A 20203-nucleotide genomic window follows, 5' to 3' on the forward strand; every position below is an offset into this window, starting at 1 on the left:
TTTGAGCCTATGCATTCTTTGGACATTAAGCTACTTTCTTGGAAAGTGTTGTTTTTTTTGGCCATCTATTCTGCTAGAAGAGTTTCTGAATTATCCGCTCTCTCTTGTGAATCTCCTTTTATGATTTTTCATCAGGATAAGGCAGTTTTGTGGCTTCATTTAAATTCTTACCTAAGGTTGTGAATTCTAACAACATTAATAGAGAAACTGTTGTTCCTTCCTTGTGTCCTAATCCTAAGAATTCTTTGGAAAGATCTTTACATTCTTTGGATGTGGTGAGAGCTCTGAAATATTATGTTGAAGCTACTAAAGACATCAGGAAGACTTCTAGTCTATTTGTTATCTTTTCTGGTTCTAGGAAAGGTCAGAAGGCTTCTGCCGTTTCTTTGGCTTCGTGGTTAAAGCTTTTGATTCATCAAGCCTATTTGGAGTCGGGTCAAGCGACCCCTCAGAGAATTACAGCTCATTCTACTAGATCAGTTTCCACTTCCTGGGCTTTTAAGAATGAAGCTTCAGTTGATCAGATTTGCAAAGCTGCTACTTGGTCTTCTTTGCATACATTTACTAAATTCTACCATTTTAATGTATTTGGTAGAAAAGTTCTTCAGGCAGCGGTTTCAGTTTGATTCTTCTGCTTTTGATTTAAGTTTTTTCCTTTCATTTATGAGAATAAACTTATATTTTGGGTTGTGGATTAATTTTTTTCTGCGAAAAATGGCTGTTTTTATCTTTATCCCTCTCTAGTGACTCTTGCGTGTTCCACATCTTGGGTATTGCTATCCCATACGTCACTAGCTCATGGACTCTTGCCAATTACATGAAAGAAAACATAATTTATGTAAGAACTTACCTGATAAATTAATTTCTTTCATATTGGCAAGAGTCCATGAGGCCCACCCTTTTTTTATGGTGGTTATGATTTTTTTGTATAAAGCACAATTATTTCTAAATTCCTTTGTTGATGCTTTATTACTCCTTTCTTTATCACCCCACTTCTTGGCTATTCGTTAAACTGAATTGTGGGTGTGGTGAGGGGTGTATTTATACAAGCCTGGTAGGATTGTATATCCCATACGTCACTAGCTCATGGACTCTTGCCAATATGAAAGAAATTAATTTATCAGGTAAGTTCTTACATAAATTATGTTTTTTGGGGGATATGTTAATAACCCTAAACTGCATAGTTACATCAAAGGACTGGTAAGTAAATATACCAAATGTATAATTTACATATAAGGAAGAACTGTATACGTCGTATTGTTTGCTTTTTTACATAGACGAGTTTTGTTTTTGGTGGATTGACTGATATATGATATAGCAACAGGCAAGGTCCATCCTGCTGATTTGGCTGAAGGATTTGGCAAAGTTTAGCCACTTTAAACATTTGATTTTGTGGCTTTATATGCAGATATTGGGAACATGGGCATCCATAGAAATGTTTCCGGGGCGGGGGGGGGGGGGGAAACAACCCTACGAATAATAACATCATCAATGACAACATATGAAGCAGATAGAGTTGCTTGTCATATTATTATTATTTATTTATAAAGCGCCAACAGATTCCGTCCATGGATAAAAAGATAAAAGTACAATACAATATAAAAGGCACGGACAAAATTTAACAAACAAATACAGGGGGAATTGAGGGCCCTGTTCCCATGGGAATTTACAATCTAGATAGAGGTAGGAGGGTGAGAAACAGGAGGTGGGGACAGGAGGTGGGGACTGTAAAGGTGGGAATCATGTTAGTGTGGAGTTAGATGAGGGCAGCTATTAGGCAAGTGGAATTCATTTGTTACTGATTTGGACAAAGGCTTCCCTGAATAAAAAGGTCTTTAGGGAGCGTTTAAAGGAGGAAAGGTTAGAGAAAAGTCTGACAGCTTGAGGATGTGCGTTCCAGAAGGTTCGTGCCGCACGAGAGAAGTCCTGTAGTCTAGCATGGGAGGAGGTGATGGTAGAAGATGCAAAGAGCAGATCATTGTTGTATCTTAGGGGGCTGGCTGGAGTATATTTGTTGATGAGTGAGGACAGGTGGGGGGGCTGCGTTGGTAAGGGCATTGTAGGTCAGGGTGAGAATGCATGAGCAACACGTAATTTTATATACAGTACATATACACACACACATTGTATAGCACTCTCTTGCTAGCACACAGCTAGATTAAAAGCAAAATGGAAGAGTTAGTTACAACATTTGTCCAAATGGTGATAGGCCAGTTCCACATCAAGGTCTCTTCCTCCCTGGGACCCTAACATACAGCCACACAATGTATGCCTTCAACCGAAGAACCTTAGATACAAAAAGGTTGACACAGGCCTTTTGTAATTTATCTAGACACATAGAAAACATATAAATAGACAGCACTCTCAAACCGGACTGGGTTCACAGCTCTTAGTTACTCTGGCAGTTAACTCCAGTTAAGCCTGGATGCAAAGCTAATCGAGAAAATTACAAAACACTTCTCACACACATATACACATACACTTTTGACCCCTTCCTAATCCTGCCCCTTGTCATATACTGTATCCCTTTAATTCTGCCACAGAACTTTTTTCTAATGAATAAACCTTTATTAACTAAGTATAAAGTCTAAATATGACTTAAAGGGACAGCCTACTTTTTTTTATTGTTTAAAAAGATAGATAACACCTTTACTACCCATTCCCTAGCTTTACACAGCCAACATTGTCATATTAATATACTTTATAACCTCTAAGTCTGCCTGTTTTAAGCCCCAGCAGGCCGCCCCTTATCTCAGTGCATTTTAACATTTACACAACAGCTAGAAAGTGCCAGTTTATGTGTGCCGTATAAATAACATTGTGCTCCCTCTCGTGGAGAATGATAATGGTTATACAAGATCCAGCACTAATTGGCTAAAATGCAAGATTGTAAAATGCACTGAGATAAGGGGGCAGACTTAAGTGGCTTAGATACAGGTAATCAAGTATATTAATATAACAGTGATGGTTATGCAGAACTGGGAAATGGGTAATAAAGGGATTATCTATATTTTTAAACAATAGCGATTTTCAAGTAGACTGTCCCTTTATGTCCGTAGTATTTTCATGTGTTTTGTTATACAAACTAGCAAGTCATAATTGTTTACTTCAGGTCTCAAAAAGTGCATAATTTTACAAAAGCTTGAGAGCAACGCTTAACTCACCACTTGTAATACAAGCGCAATGAGCACGCCATCAGTGCTCTCTGTTCTATCCATTCCAGTATAGGACACTCTAAAAGGACCACTAAATACAACAGAATTTAACAATTGACTAATACACAATATATAGACAATGCAATCACACTTAGTTTGAATTTTAAATTACCAGTAAATGTCCTAGTAAATTTTATAAAAACAGTTTAGTACTGGAAGTATATGACTAAATTATTTTTACCTTTTTTCTCTTTCTGTGAATTTCTGTCTACAGTTAAGAATGGAGCCAATGTGGTATTCTGCGCAAAAGGTAGGTCAACTACATGCCAACCTTACCTATACAGTGTTATTAGAAGATATATAAGATGATGTTTAAGTCATACAGATATACCTAAAGATGCCAGAAATCACTGCTCAGGCCTACGGTTTGTGTCTGCACTCTCTGTTTGGGCCTGACTAGGATAGGATGGACCTTTTGTTGTCCTTGCTCTGAGTCATGGTGCAGAATCTTGGCTGGAGTTATCAGAAGGCATTGATACCTTAGTTGCTTAGTACCAGGGGTCTCTGGGTTTTGCAACGGTGGGATTAAAACAGCAATAAGGAGAAACCTATAAGATTACACACATCTACACATGCGCACAGACATACCAAGACAAAAATAGGTTCTTTCCTCTAATCTGTAATACAGCATTCTCCATGGTGAAAGGAACCATTGGCTAATCATAATATAACTGGGTCTGCACTTACTGGATTTGCAAAAAAAATACATTAAAAGGGGGCAAAGTAAATAATGATGGTATACTGCAAAGTGTTTTACTACATATAACTAAACATTTTTTATTAAAATCTCAAGGTGTTTATTACCACTTTAACTAATTTCACTTTGTTTCATTTTGCAGGGAACTTGACATTTCGTCCCTTGAGGGCCACAAGTTCCTCATTCCTGTTGTTAAATATTTTGATAAATATCCATAACAGAATAAACAACTGCATAAGGCAGCATGACTGCACAGCAAGATGAAATTACATTAAAGTTATTAACTCTATGAAGTAATTATTGTTTTCTTTTGTTCCATGTGCAGGAAACATTCAGCATTTTCACATTTACATGATTCTTCTGTTGTAGAAGAAGCTTCCAGAGTTGTTGAGAAGGAGTTAAAAGAATATGGAATTGGTACTGCTCTGTATATCCAGTGTGATGTTACAAGGGAAGACGACATTAAGGTAAAGAATAAAAAACAAACAAAACAAAAACTTAATTATTTGGTCCAACTTTAACTCTTCTATGGATGAAAATTCAGCATTCACTTCAAAACTAAATGGGCGTTAAATTCAGACATTTTCTATCATAAGTATGAAAAAGCAATAAACATTGTAAAATACATTTTCATAAGAAAAATGTTAAATTTAAGCTATTGAAGTTACGAGGAAATATAGAACTCATTCTCAGACATCAGTTTCTAATTGGCTGATAAGAACAACTCTCAGAGCTTGATTGGTGGACAGGGCCAAAGCTCAGCATAAAAATAATTGGATTCAGTAAAAGTATTTTTTCTCATCCGTGGTCCTCAAGTACCGCCAACAGGCCAGGCTTTCATTATAGCGGAACCAGTGCACAGGTGACACAATCAGCTGATGGGTGAGAGCAGGTTAGTAACCATGGTTACTGATCAGCTGATTACTTCACCTGTGCACTAGTTCAGCTATAATGAAAACCTGGCCTGTTGGGGCTACTTAAGGACCGCGGTTGAGAAACACTGCACTAAAAGAATATCTTTTAAAGGGACAGTAAACACCAGAATTTTTGTTATTTAAAAAGGTAGATAATCCCTTTATTACCCATTCCCCAGTTTTGCATAACCAACACAGATATAATAATATACTTTTTACCTCTGTGATTGCCTTGTATCTATGCCTCTGCAAACTGCTCCCTTATTTCAGTTTTTTTCAAAGACTTGCATTTTTAGCAAATCAGTGCTGACTCCTAGGAGCTTCACGTGCCTGAGCTCAATGTTATCTATGTGAAACACATGAACTAACGCCCTCTAGTGGTGAAAAACTGTCAAAATGCTTTTAGATTAGAGGCGGCCTTCAAGGTCTAAGAAATTAGCATATGAACCTCCTAGGTTTAGCTTTCAACTAAGAATACCAAGAGAACAAAGCAAAATTGGTAATAAAAGTAAATTGGAAAGTAGTTTAAAATGACATGCCCTATTTAAATCATGAAAGTTTTTTTTTTTAACTTGACTGTCCCTTTAATTAAAAATAATAATTTATGGTAGAACACCATCTCTTAGATTAACAGAGTAAAATTAGATTGAAGACACAGTGGTCCAAATTCCATTCCGGTCCATGCAAAAACATTGTTTTCAGTTTATGAGAATTTTGGCTTCACTTTCTCAGCCATTCCAATCCATTTGTTTCACTGCTGTTTGAATTTGAAAATGATATACAATAAAATAGAAAAATCTACTTAAACATGTAAAAACTAAAAAACAAAAACAAATTGAAAGTGATACTAAATAAAAATGAGAAGCTGCATGAAACTGTAGCTACTTATCTAATAAGCATTTTTCAATCAATAATGCAAATTTGAAGGAGTAAATTTCTACTTCATAGATTTCCCTGGTTTAATAGACCCCAGCTTACTTATCACATCTCTATGCATTAATATAGCAAATGAATGTGTACTGTGGGGCACACATGGGCAGTAGAATAATGAGAGGTTGGAATCTCTCCCCTCTTATAATAAAGTGGTATAGCACTGAATCTGGTCAGTTAATCAATTCTAATTTATTAAACAGTTTGTTTAACAAGGAATCCTAAATACATTTGTAATATAGACACCTAAACCAGCAAATATTGTCGCTGGTATTTCAAACAATAATTTTGCCTTTCATGAGCAGCAACATTATAAATTTACCTTAAGAGTATACATAGATGAGGAGGCTGGGGGTATACTAGCAAATAAGATAAACGTTTGAGCACTAGCCTCTCTGGATTGAGCAGAGTGGAACAAATACAATTATAATGTTAGAATGCTTTTATGATATGCATATTCTGAAAGTTATGTAATTATTTACAATATTATTCCAAGAAATATAATGCTTTTCTTAAAAGATCTGTTTGTGTTATATGCGATTGTCTAGATCAGTGATGGCGGACCTTGGCACTCCATATGTTTTAGAACTACTTTTCCCATGATGCTTTACTGGACTTCAGAGTGCCTAAGCATCATGGGAAATGTAGTTCTTAAACATCTGGAGTGCCAAGGTTCACCATCACTGGTCTAGATTTGCTAAGTACAAACAAATTCTGATTGGTCAATAAATAAAGTGTATTCAGATTTCAATTATAAATAACTTTCCAGGCATATTATTATAAAATTTTGGGGACAGATATGACAGCCCCTCCCCTATCAGAGGAAATTCTCCAGTGTCTGCTATATGCACCCCTCCCCACAACAAAAAAAATGTTTTTTTGGTTTACATTTAGTCCTATTCAGCTGCTTTCAGCTACTGCGAAAATGATTTCTGTGGGTTCTCTTGTTTTCCGCAGTCTGTTGCTGGTCCAGTCTTCCTCATTTTAAATAATAAAAAAACATTTTATTCTGACTAATTCAGACAGCCATGTTCCATATGTAAAATGAAAAGATGAGAATAAGAATATATTTATTATAATGTCTAGAACAAGAGGTTAATACTGAGTACCAATAACTACCAAGACTCCTTTTAAATAGAGGCTGATTGAGGAGGCAGTGAAGACATACGGACGAATAGATTGTCTCATCAACAATGCAGGGTGGCGTAAGTATTGTGTCTGATTTAAAGTTTTAGAATTTTTAGTCAAATTAGTTTTTAAGGGATAGAAAGGTCAAAATTGAAATTTGCATGGGTGCACTGAAATTTGCAATAAACGCATTTTGTGATATATGTCCATTAGCAAAAATGCTTCTAGGAAATGTTATTATTTTTTTAGCGGCATACGTACATATCCTGCGAGGGCCTGTGCACCAGTATTCAAGTTCAGAGAGATGAAGATGGTGTATAATATGTGTAATACAAGCCACTGCTGACCCTCTGAGCATGCATGGTGTTTCACAAGCCTTCACAGGATATGTGCATATGCTGCAGAAAAACAGTAATCATTTTAACTAGAAGCATTATGGCTATTGAAAGTATGATGCAAAAATGCTTATATTTCAAATTGAAATGCACCCATGCACATTTAATTTGTGACTTTTTTTTTATTCTTTTAAGTGCACTTATCCTGTTTACAATACAATACAAAGGTGCTTCACATATAACTTGCTGAAATTATTCAGGTTAGACAATTTAAATATATGCATTATATATATTGATGGATATTACCTTTTATTATTCACTTTGCTGGAGTCATACAACATGAACATTACTAACCAAGTGTTTTGTTTTGTGTGTGTGAATGGTAAGGAATGAGTTAAAGGTTTGTCTGGGCCCCTAAGCTTAGAGATAGCTATCTCAGTAAAATCAGTTAGCACTTCCCCTATCGATACAAATGGGAGACACATACATCCTGAGTCTAGCTCACCACTATATGTCGGTTACACAAGGTACAAATATGGTATGGTAAGGTTCCGGTCATGCTAAGAATGTACTTCATGAACTGATCACGAGCTGATCAGGCCTTAGGTGATAGATATCATTATTATTGGTTTATAATCTATATGCTTGCAATGCCACTTATACCTATTGGTTTGTGTATTATGAGTGTATATGATGCAAATTGTATTATATATACTGAGTGAGGAATGCCCTCCCTCAGATTCTGTAACAACCCTGTTATATTATCTCCCTGGGCACTTGTAATAGACTAAATTATTCACTTTACAGCCTCCTGGTTCTTTCCAATGTCAACTGAAAGACCCACAATATATATATCCTATATAATAAAAGGCCAAGTGTGTTTGTCCGAAGCTGTCATGCGCAGTAGAGACAGCACAAGGACAAACACACCTGGCCTTTGAGTCCCTAGCTGATCTGCGGCAGAAGTGGGCATGACCGGGCGTGAAGGGGCGTGGCTGGGCGCAAATGTCAGTGAAGGGGGCGTGGTCGCGCGATAGAAGGGAGAGAGATAGAGAGGGGGGAGAGAGAGAGAGAGGGGGGAGAGAGAGAGAGAGGGGAAAGAGATAGAGAGGGGGAGAGAAAGAGTTCAAAAGAGAGGGGGGAGAGAGAACAGATGAGGGTAAATAGAGAGAGCAGAAGAGGGGAGAGAGAGAGAGAGAGAGACAGCAAAAGAGAGAGGGGGAGAGAGACAGCAAAAGAGAGGGGGAGAGAGACAGCAAAAGTGAGGGGGGGAGAGAGACAGCAAAAGAGAGAGGTGGGAGAGAGACAGCAAAAGAGAGGGGGGGAGAGAGACAGCAAAAGAGAGAGGGGGGAGAGAGACAGCAAAAGAGAGAGGGGGGAGAGAGACAGCAAAAGAGAGAGGGAGGAGAGAGACAGCAAAAGAGAGGGGGGAGAGAGACAGCAAAAGAGAGGGGGAGAGAGACAGCAAAAGAGAGAGGGGGAGAGAGACAGCAAAAGAGGGGGAGAGAGAGCGCAAAAGAAAGGGGGGAAGAGAGAGCGCAAAAGAGGGGGGAGAGAGAGAGCGCAAAAGAGAGGGGGGGAAGAGCGCAAAAGAGAGGGGTGGAGAGAGCGCAAAAAAGAGGGGGAGAGAGAACGCAAAAGAGAGGGGGAGAGAGAGCGCCAAAGAGAGGGGGAGAGAGAGCGCCAAAGAGAGGGGGAGAGAGAGCGCAAAAGAGAGGGGAGAGAGAGCGCAAAAGAGAGGGGAGAGAGCACAAAAGAGAGGGGGAGAGAGAGCGCAAAAGAGAGGGGAGAGAGGGGGGGAGAGAGGGGGAGAGAGCGCAAAAGAGATGGGGGGAGAGAAAGAGCGCAAAAGAGATGGGGAGAGAGCGCAAAAGAGATGGGGGGAGAGAGAGAGCGCAAAAGAGATGGGGAGAGAGCGCTAAAGAGAGGGGAGAGAGAGAGCGCAAAAGAGAGGGGGAGACAGCGCAAAAAAGAGAGGGGGGAAAGAGAGAGAGCTCAAAAGAGAGGGGGGAGAGAGAGAGCAAAAGAGAGGGGGAGAGAGAGTGCAAAAGAGAAGGGGGAGAGAGAGAGAGTGCAAAAGAGAGGGAGAGAGAGCGCAAAAGAGAGGGGGGAGAGAGATATCTCAAAAGAGAGGGAGAGAGCAAAAGAGAGAGGGGAGAGAGAGCAAAAGAGAGAGGGGAGAGAGAGCAAAAGAGAGAGGGGAGAGAGAGCGCAAGGGGTGGGACCGCTGTACTGCAAGAAATGGCCGTGTGAACGGGCTTTAGGACTAGTATATATATATATATATATATATATATAATGTCAAATAATTCAAAGCACTCACTGGTCTTCTGCCATCAAGCCAAATATTTATTTGTGTAACGTTTCGGGACCTGTAGCGTCCCTTCTTCTGATGCTACAGGTCTCGAAACGTTACACCCTGGCAGTTGCGGAGTGGTGGTGAGAGTGCATATACTGAGAACAGTCCATATATATATATATATATATATATATATATTATTTATTTTTAAATTCACCTGAAGGTCAAGATGAAATTGCTTCCTATGTAAGAGTGCAATATACAAGGCTAGAACATGTTGCAACATTAATTTGACACACAAAGAAATATTTTACTCAGATGCTTTTCAACCAATTTGAAATGAAGTCACCAAAAAGAAGCACCAAATTTGTTTACCAAGTTTCTAATTCTCTTCCAAGTGCAGACACATGGCATTATACGTAAAGTAATATAATGAAAGTTGTATTTATCCCTAAAACAACTAAACAGCTGTCTGTTTGAGCAAAGACACTACTAGGCAATAAGCTACTTAAAGGGACAGTCTACAATATAATTTGTATTGTTTAAAAAGATACATAATCCCTTTATTACCCATTCCCCAGTTTTGCATAACCAACACAGTTATATTAATATACTTTTTACCTCTGTGATTACCTTGTATCGAAGAACCTTCTGACAGCCCCCTGATCACATGACTGTGACTATTTATTATCTATTGACTTGCATTTAACATTGTGTTGTGCTAAATCTTAAATAACGTTCTGTGCCTGAACACAGTGTTATCTATATGGCCCACATGAACTATCAAGTCTCTTGTTGTGAAAAGCAATTTAAAAAGCATGTGAAAAGAGGAAACCCTCAAGGGCTTAGAAATTAGCATATGATCCTACCTAGGTTTAGTTTCAACTAAGAATACCAAGAGAAAAAAAGCTAATTTTATGATCAAAGTAACTTGAAAAGTTGATTAAAATTACATGTCCTATCTGAATAATTAAAGTTTAATTTTGACTAGACTGGCCCTTTAATAACATATTTGATTTTGCCAATGTTTATTGCTAGAATATAAAACACTATTTATAACTATGCAAACATAACACTGTTTTCAGTTATAGTGCGGCATATGCTAATACATTCATTCCCTTTAATATAGAAGGTAACACAGCTACTATCTAACTGACATTTTGTCCATAAAATAATATATCTGGAAAGTTAAGATTTCTGGCCAGTTCTACAGCTGACATGGCTGAATGTATTTTCATGAAACTTAGCATGCTGATGGCTTTTGACTTGATCAAATGCACTTTGGTAATTTGATGTTTAAAACATATTATTTTTCAGTTATTTCATCTAAATTAGCTTTTGTTTTGTAGCAGTACACATTATACAGTGAGTCATGTCACCTCCTGACACACTCGGTAGAGTGCTTCTTCTTCAGAACATTATCAGTGTAGCTGCAGTGCAGGAGTCTGTCAGCAGGGGGAGCAGCATCATCAGTGCCCAGGAGTTCACACTTTGCTATTCTGTGATCTCATGGGATTTCATTGAAATCTTACAAGATTTAAAAGTAAACTTAAACTGCACATGTCAGTTGCACGCTCCCTTGCAAATTCTAGGGCATGCATCCTGATTGGTTGCTTAAAGTCCCTTTACAATGGAATGTGGCTACTAAGGAAATTTAAGGTAAAATATCTTCATTTTACATAGAATTTAGGTGATATTTTCTAGTCAGCTTATTTTACAGATATGCTGCATCACTTTCAAGTTTTAAGTGATTCAACATAAAAAAGAAATGAAGCTGTCTTGGATAGAGAATCTCTCAGGAGAGAGTGAGATTAACAGGGGAACTAATATAAATTCTCAGTTTGCAGCAAATACAAATTAACTGAAATTATTTAATTACAGTTTAACTTGTGTTTGCTTCTAGTTTAGTAACATTACCTTTATTTGTTAAATCAGTGTATTTTGAACTTTGAAAACATTTTACCTGCCTATAGCTGGTTCTTTTTTTTTTTATTCTTAAATATTCATTTTTTTTAACCATATATGTAGATTATACTACATTTGTTTTACTTTCTTAGGGGGGAAAAAACAAAGAAATTAATTGCCCAAAAACTTTTGTTGCAGTCAGAGTTTAAGTTTTCTATAAAATGTTTAAAAATAAGGGTGAAAAAGATAATGGCTATCAGGGAAGCTGGTGTGTGAGGATTAGTGTGATTGAGAGGACGTGCAGGGTGTAAGGGAGAGGTTGCTGAAAAGATGAGTTAAAGGGAGAGGTAAAGAAACATGTTGTGAGGGAAAAAAATGGAGGGGAGATTGTGGGATACATGTACTAAGAAGCGTAATCTGTTTCAGATCCCTTGTGGGGCAGGTTTACACATGTGAGCCTGATTCCCGCTATGTAAGAAGCAGCGGTCATTAGACTGCTGCCTCTTACACTCTCTGCCACCTCTAAGAGAAACCACCACAAACTCGCTTGCTTGGGGTAATTGACAGGCCCTTCTCTTGCGCAATTGGTCACATAAGGGAAGGGGGAGGCATTACACGCTCACTTGAGTTTGTGTAATGGTACATAGGACAGCAGACGAGCAAGGTCCGCTGCCCGTATGCCACAAAACCATGCTGACAAGTTCTCACACACTTGTCCGCACGCAGTTTGATACATGTGGCCCTGTGTGTGAGGTGGGAGGAGGTGGTGGTGGTGGTTGCATGTGAGCGAGAGGGGAAATGAAAAGGTGACTAGAGGCTTATGTAAGGGAGAGTGAGCTTAAATGGTGCTGATGTTTTTACTGTCATTATACAAAATGTATTTATTTATATATTTTGAAAGCATTACCATGAATATACCATTTTTTATTGGACATTGAATTGGTTCTTCATGATATTTATTGCAAATATAGGTAATTGATAAGGCTTCAAACGACACAGTCAAACCCTATGCTTTACTAGTGTTCAAAACCAGGGAGGATGTGAGTGAGAGTACACAATATCAAGGAGTATGTTTGCAAAAAAATGTTATTATACGCAGGCCAAGGTCAAGAAGATAGTCATAATACAGTTCCATATCAATCCACTGCATCCATCTGACTGCATTGTTCCCTTTAGTAATGAAAACAAGCTGCTTCTCATAATAGCAACTGAATCCATTAGGAATATCTGAACTCTAAAATAAAGAGATTTACAACTGTGAGAAAGAAAAAGATTTATATGTGCTTTTTCTTTATTTAAAACTAAGATCAACTCACCAGGGTAACTGTTCTGTGAGCAATTATAAGTTATGTTTTTCTTTTTTATCTTAAAGTGATGGTAAATCCTAGCGTTTGTAAAATGCTAGGATTTACCATTGAAAAAAAAAAAAAGGGGACTTTCATTCATGCAGTATAAAATACTTCATGCTGAAAGCTCCTTTATTTGTTCCAAGTGATCACCTTCACTGAGCTGCTAAGGCAGCCCACGGCAGAGAGGTGACGTTTTCCACCTCTTAGCCAATAGCATTGCGGGAAAGCTGTGGCCAAGCCGGATTTCCCGCATGGATATTGGCTAAGAGGTGGAAACGTCACTTGGGTGGATACCAGAGGATCGGCGGGGCGCCCTCCTATTCCCCCAGACAGAGGCAAAATTAAATAGTTAAAATGGGAGAGTCACCAGAAGTGACGTAATTGGAGTTTTCGACAGAACACCGGCTCTGGGGGGTGGTACAGTTTACTTGAGATATCCATTTCATTACTCAGACTCACCCTGTCCTTTAGGCTAAAAGTAAAATCACTAGAGCAGTGATTCTCACCAAGGTTGCCTGGGCATTATAGAGGATCTAGCTTTTAGCTGAGGGTGTCACAGGACATTAAGACTGATTGTGAAATGATCTCAAACTGTGCATGGTATCTGAACATAAACAATTTTAATCATCAAAGGTTTACATATATTTATGTGTAGTTAAACGCATAGTTTAAGTACAGTTTGGAACCAAAGAGAAATCCTTGTCCTTGAGTGAAAACTGACACTGACCCAAACAGCAGTCTTGACCCAATCAGCGGCTAGTGCTGCTGATTGGGTCAGTGGCTGTTTCCACTCATGATCATTAGTGCGCTAAGGCTCCCAAATGGTAATTTAACTATGTGTTTAACCCCATTTTGGGGTTAAACACACAGCATTACTGGGTTGTGAGTTTATAAATCAAAGTGCTTAGTTTTTACATGTACTAGATTCACAACATGCAACCAAAAAAGCAAGATATAGATAATTATATTTGATAATCACTATTTGGATTACTAACGCTGCAGAATATATCATGATACAAAATTCCCCAGTTACTCTCTTTATTATGGCTTATCCATTAACACACAGTTTATTCTAAGATGTATTTAAACTTTTTGCATTTTTATATTACCACTTGAATGGTTTAAGTTGTTTTATCAATGCCGATTTGATTCTTTTGTAGCAAAATATTTTGTTTTGTTTAGTGATGAGATAGTGTCACCAAATGTGATAATACTTAATTTTACATGAGAAGAGAAAGTGTAATGATCTTTTTGTTTTCTCTAATTTTTATTTTTTTCAGATCCTCCAGAACAGAAAATTGATGACACTACAGCGCAGGAGTTCAGTGATCTATTGAACCTGAATTTGATTGGCTATTTCCTGACTGCAAAGGTAGCAAGCCCCACTGACATGGAGAAAGCTATTCAACCTCCAGAATTTTTTTTATCTGTTTATTAAAGGGAAAGTAAAGCAAAAATTAACGATTTCGATAGAGCAGAGTTTCTTAAACTTTTTTTACCTGTGAACCCTTTTTTGCATTGTAAACTTTTCGCAATTTATTATTATATTACAGACCAAAACAAACCCCTTGTCAGATGGGTATACATTTTTTTTATGCAAGAATATACCATACAAGTGAGGGGATTACAAGTGAAAATAAGTGAATTTAAACAAGCCATTGCTAATCATTGACGGTTATACTCATTGTCTAACTCCATGTACATTCTACCCCACATGTGGCAATTTTTCCTTAAAGGGATATGAAACACACATTTTTTTTTTCTTTCATAATTCAGATAGAGCATGCAATTTTAAGCAACTTTCTAATTTACCCCTACTATCAATTGTTCTTTGTTCTTATGGTATCTTTATTTGAAAAAGCAGTAATGTAAGCTTACAAGCCTGCCCATTTTTTGTTTAGCACCTGGACAGTGCGTGCTTATTGGTGGCTAAATGTAGCCACCAATCAGCAAGGGCAATCTAGGTGCTGGACGAAAAATGGGCTGGCTTCTCAGCTTACATTACTCTTATTTCAAATAAAGATACAAACAGAACAAAGAAAAATTGATAATAGGAGAAACGTTGCTTAAACTTGCATGCTCTATCAGAATGATGAAAGAACAAATTGGGGTTCCATATACCTTTAAGCAAAATACTGAAAAAAGTTACTCATTTATAAACATATACTCATACACTCACAATACACACACACTCACAGTACATTATCAAATCTCGTGGGACCCCAACTTTTTTTTTAAGGGACCCCCAGTTTAAGAAGCACTGAGATAGAGTATGCAATATAAACAATTTTCCAATTTACGTCTATTATCTAATTTGCTTTGTTCTTTTGGTATCCTTTGTTGAAAAGCATAACTAGGTAGGCTCAGGAACAGCAATGCATTACTGGCAGCTAGCTGCTGATTGGTGGCTGCACATGTATGTCTCTTGTCAATGGCTCACCAGATGCGTTTAGCTAGCTCCCAGTTCATTGCTGCTTCTTCAGCAAAAGATACTACGAAAATGAAGTTATTTATAATGATAGACTCCATTAGAATTATGAAAAAAAAATTGGGTTTCAGGTCCCTTTAAACCTAATTTGCAAAGCCACAAACAGTATGTTACTGGAGGTTTACACTATCCTGCAATTTCCTAGAAATTAGCATGACATTGGGTCTGCATTTTCTGCCCTCTCTCTGAATATCTAGATGGTATTTCATTTGTCACTAAAAAACTACAATTACTAGGGGTTATCATAATCTATTGTTTAATAATTATCAGCATGTGAACAGCTGCACATGAGCACTTTTTAATGTTGACGTAACAAAATCAACCATTTCGATTGCTTGTCTGCACTTTTCATTATCAGTTTGGTGAAAAAATGACCCTATTCTTAACATGTGCTAGTTCTGTTTAACTGATCACAATCCGGATTCTCCATACCAGAACCAGTCAATGGCTATTTAGCTTTTTAGTTGATAGGGCTTATAGCCAGTGGTAGTTTTAAGGAGTGATGGGGTAGTAGGTAACCTCAATCATTGTTACAAATATACTCACTTAGAAGACCATTTAATACAGTAGAATTGCATAATTGTGCATGAAGACAATGCAGTAGCACTTACTTAGAAATTTAAATGAACAGAACATTTGTTTCTGACAAATTTCCAAATTTACTAAATTATGCCGTCCCCCTGTATAATGTGACGGTCATCAGCGAATCACAGACTCATATATGTATACACTCTGGACTTTTACACATGCTCAGTAGGCTCTGGTGCCTCAGAAAGTATGCATATAAAGAGACTGTGCACATTGTGATAATTAAATTACATTGCTTCACAACTTTGTGGTCGAAGTTATCCTCATACTTGCATGTACCAAGGGTTAATAACCTGCCCACTGATTTCTGACTTATATTCCTATTGCTTTTTCACATGAGGCATTTATTAGCTGTTTTGGAAGCTTTCTCTGTATTAATGTCATATCCTTAAAGGGACATTAAACCCCAAAAATGTATTTCATGATTCAGATAGAACATACAATTTTAAACAACTTTCTAATTTACTTCTATTATCTAATTTGCTTCATTCTCTTGATATTTTCCCCTGAAAAGCATATCTAGATAGGCTCAGTAGCTGCTGATTGGTGGCAGCACATAGATGACTCGTGTTATTGGCTCACCCATGTGCATTGCTATTTCTTCAACAAAGAATATCTAAAGAAAGAAGCTAGTTAGATAATCAAAGTAAATTGGAATGTTGTTTAATATTGAATTCTCTGTCTGAATCATGAAATACATTTTTTGGGTTTAATGTCCCTTTAATCTATGCACCTCCAAATGCACATGTAGCATCCTAGTGGAGTTTCAAAAGGCACCATATTTTATATTTCCTGTTTCTTTCAACTTTTTGACCACCTTTATTAGACCCCCAAATATTAAAGGGACACAACAGTCAAAATTAAAGTTTCATTATTAAGACAAAGCATAAAATTTAACAAACTTCCAAGTATACTTCTATTATCAAAATGTGAACTTTATATGTTTATCAAACAGATCATTACTCTTCTTGTGTGGGCTGTCTCTCTTTAATAAGGTAATATACTTCTTGATTTTATTTTCTAGTATGCTCTACCCTACCTAAGGAAAACAGAAGGGAACATCATCAATATTTCAAGTCTTGTTGGAAAAATTGGTCAAAAACATGCAATTCCATATGTGGCGACAAAGGTGCACTTCCTTGTTTTATGTGTTCTTTAGAGAATACTGATTAACAGTACACATCAACATCCAGGTCAGTGGGGTAATATAAAAATACAATTTAAGACAATTTTTTCTTTGCCAAATAAAGATTTAAAGGAGGGGAAACCCCAAAACATTCTTTCAGAATGCAGATAGATCATACAATTTTAAACAATTATACAATTTACTTCTATTATAAAATTTGCTTTGTTCTCTTAATAGTATCCTTTGTTGAAGGAGCAGCAATGCACTACTGGAAGCCAGCTGAACACATCTGGTAAGCCAATCACAAGAGGCATATATGTGCAACCACCAATCAGTAGAAAGCTATCAGTAATGCATTGCGGATCCTGAGCCTACCTTGGTATTCTTTCAGCATACCAAGAGAACGAAGCATATTTAATAACAAAAACAAATTGGAAAGTTGTTTAAAATCATATGCTCTATCTGAATCATGAAATAATATTTTTGGGTTTCATGTTCCTTTAAAGCAATATACAATTACATTAAGAAAAGGGTTTAAACATATAGTTAAAGTTATCTCTGGGTGGCAATAAACTAGTGGTCAAGAGCTGAGCGAATCAGGGGCGACATGTACATAACTTTCATTCACCTGCTCTGTTTAGCTCAAGATCAGTATTGCATTCCAACCCAGCACATGACTTAAAGGGACATAATACTCATATGCTAAATCACTTGAAACTGATGCAGTATAACTGTAAACAGCTGACAGGAAAATATCACCTGAGCATCTCTATGTAAAAAAGGAAGATATTTTACCTCACAATTTCCTCAGCTCAGTAGAGTAAGTTCTGTGAAAAAAGTTATAATTTAGCTGTTGCTCAGCTGCAGGGAAAAAAATGAAGAAATAAACAGCAGCCAATCAGCATCAGCAGTGCTGAGGTCATGAACTCTTTTACTGGGATCTCATGAGATTTCATAGTAAACTTCCTTAAACTTAATAGGGAAATAAGATGAGTGTGCACGAAATCTCACTCCCTTAGCTGTTCCGGGACAGACATACTGATTTGCTGCTTAGAAGTCCTTTACAATGGGGTGTGGCTACTGAGGAATTTTTGAGGTAAAATATCTTTCTTTTTTACATATAGATGTTCAGGTGATATTTTCAAGCTTTTTACAGCTATGCTGCATCCCTTTCAAGTGTTTCAACATTTGGGTATCATGGCCCTTTAAACTATGTGTTTACCCCTTTTGTAGGGTTAAATACTTAGCTATAGTCAAGCAAAAATATAATTTTACTGCTTATGTCACGGAGAAGATAATTATCCAAACAATTTCAAACCTGTCCTCAGACCTCCCTAACAGGCCACATTTTGAGGAGATCTGAACAGGAGAACAGGTGAAACAATCAGCTGATTAGTAAACATGGTTATGTTAAAGGGACATGAAACCCAACATTTTTCTTTCATGATTCAGATAGAGAATACGATTTTAAACAACTTTCCAATTTACTTCTATTATTTAATTTGCTTTCTTCTCTTGTTATCCTTTGCTGAATGGTTTAATCTAGGCAAGCTCAGGGGCAACAGAGAACCTAGGTTCTAACTGTTGATTGGTGGCTGCATATATATATTGATTGTGATTGGCTCACCCATGTTTTCAGCTAAAAACCATTAGTGAATTGCTGCTCCTTCAACAAATGATACCAAGATAATGAAGCAGATTAGATAATTGAAGTAAATTAGAAAGTTGTTTAAAATTGTATTCTCTATCTGAATCAGGAAATAAAAATGTTGGGTTTCATGTCCCTTTAGCTACTGTAATCCAAGGAAATCCTCAAATCCTTGGTTGTTGGGGAGGCCTTAGGACAGATTTGAAAATCAGTGTTTTAAACTAATCTACATTTAAAGGGACCCTGAACCCAATTTTTTTCTTTCGTGATTCAGATAGAACATGCATCTTTAAGCAACTTTCTAATTTACTCAAATTTTGTTCATTCTCTTGGTATCTTTATTTGAAAAGCAAGAATGTAAGTTTAGAAGCCGGCCCATTTTTGGTGAACAACCTGGGTTGTTCTTGTTGATTGGTGGATAAATTCATCCACCAGTAAACAAGTGCTGTCCAGGGTTCGTAACCAAAAATTGGCTGGCTCCATAGCTTAGATGCCTTCTTTTACAAATAAAGATAGCAAGAGAACGAAGAAAAATTAATAATAGGAGTAAATTAGAAAGTTGCTTAAAATTGCATGCTCTATATGAATCTTGAAATAAACTATTTTGGTTCAGTATTTCTTTAACTCAATATTTAATCTATATTTACCTGGTTCATAGTTAGTTCATTTGCCCAAATTAGTAATCTCATATGCCAAAATTAATGCTACACTGTAAATATTTTATGTGACGTTTCTGTCCCTTTATGACTTTGCCAGCTGCATTCTGTGGAAATTTCAGATCAACTTCATCTTTGTAACATATATGTCACACTATAGATTGGGGGCAGATGTGGCATAATATAGTAACCACAATGTTAACTTGTAAATGTCTCATTGCATTTCAGGGAGCAGTCACTGCAATGACAAAGGCAATTGCTGTTGATGAGAGCCAATACAATGTGAGAGCAAACAGGTCAGCTACTAAAAAATTATAAAAAGCATTTTAGATGTTCGTTTTTACATTGTATTTTGATCAGCATGATATTATGGGCTAGATTTATCAAAGTGTTATTAAATGTGCCTTATCATTCTCCTTTACATTCGCTTGAGCTCGCCTATGTGGAAGTTAACATGTATGCTTAAATTTATATATATATATATATATATATATATATATATATATATATATATATATATATATATATATATATATATATATATATATATATATATATATATATAAAAATTGTACCTTTTCACACAGGCAAGCTCACGAGAAGCAAACATAAATTTCTCCAATCAGATTCGTATTTGCGCCTTATTAATGATATAAAAATGCCCTTTTTTGTTTCATAATTGGACTGGAGAAACTTTGATTAAATCACTTGACTACGGTAGAGTAATATTGCTAATAATGTGGTTTTCCCTGACAAACAATCTGCTACACAGAATCAGATATATGGCTTATGTATCATATCTAAGTTATTCATGCTGATAGTATATCCTTATGTGGGCAAATCCTCTTCCATCTCAGGCCTTTCCACTTGCCGAGAAATAGACATACCAGAAAGAATCAGAAATATTCCATTATGTGCATACAAT

General features: G+C 36.8%; 1 protein-coding gene across 1 annotated transcript in view; it reads left to right on the top strand.

Annotated features, from left to right (window-relative positions):
* Positions 1-20203, top strand: part of HSD17B14 (hydroxysteroid 17-beta dehydrogenase 14) — a 34493-nt gene that overhangs the window by 9553 nt on the left and 4737 nt on the right. Inside the window, exons 2-7 of the mRNA XM_053690688.1 lie at positions 3430-3465; positions 4282-4379; positions 6895-6961; positions 14053-14144; positions 16873-16977; positions 19507-19574. Coding sequence (XP_053546663.1) covers positions 3430-3465; positions 4282-4379; positions 6895-6961; positions 14053-14144; positions 16873-16977; positions 19507-19574 — 466 coding nt within the window. The remainder of the gene's footprint in view (positions 1-3429; positions 3466-4281; positions 4380-6894; positions 6962-14052; positions 14145-16872; positions 16978-19506; positions 19575-20203) is intronic.

The sequence above is a fragment of the Bombina bombina genome, chromosome 8 (assembly GCF_027579735.1).
Source record: "Bombina bombina isolate aBomBom1 chromosome 8, aBomBom1.pri, whole genome shotgun sequence".
NCBI lineage: Eukaryota > Metazoa > Chordata > Amphibia > Anura > Bombinatoridae > Bombina > Bombina bombina.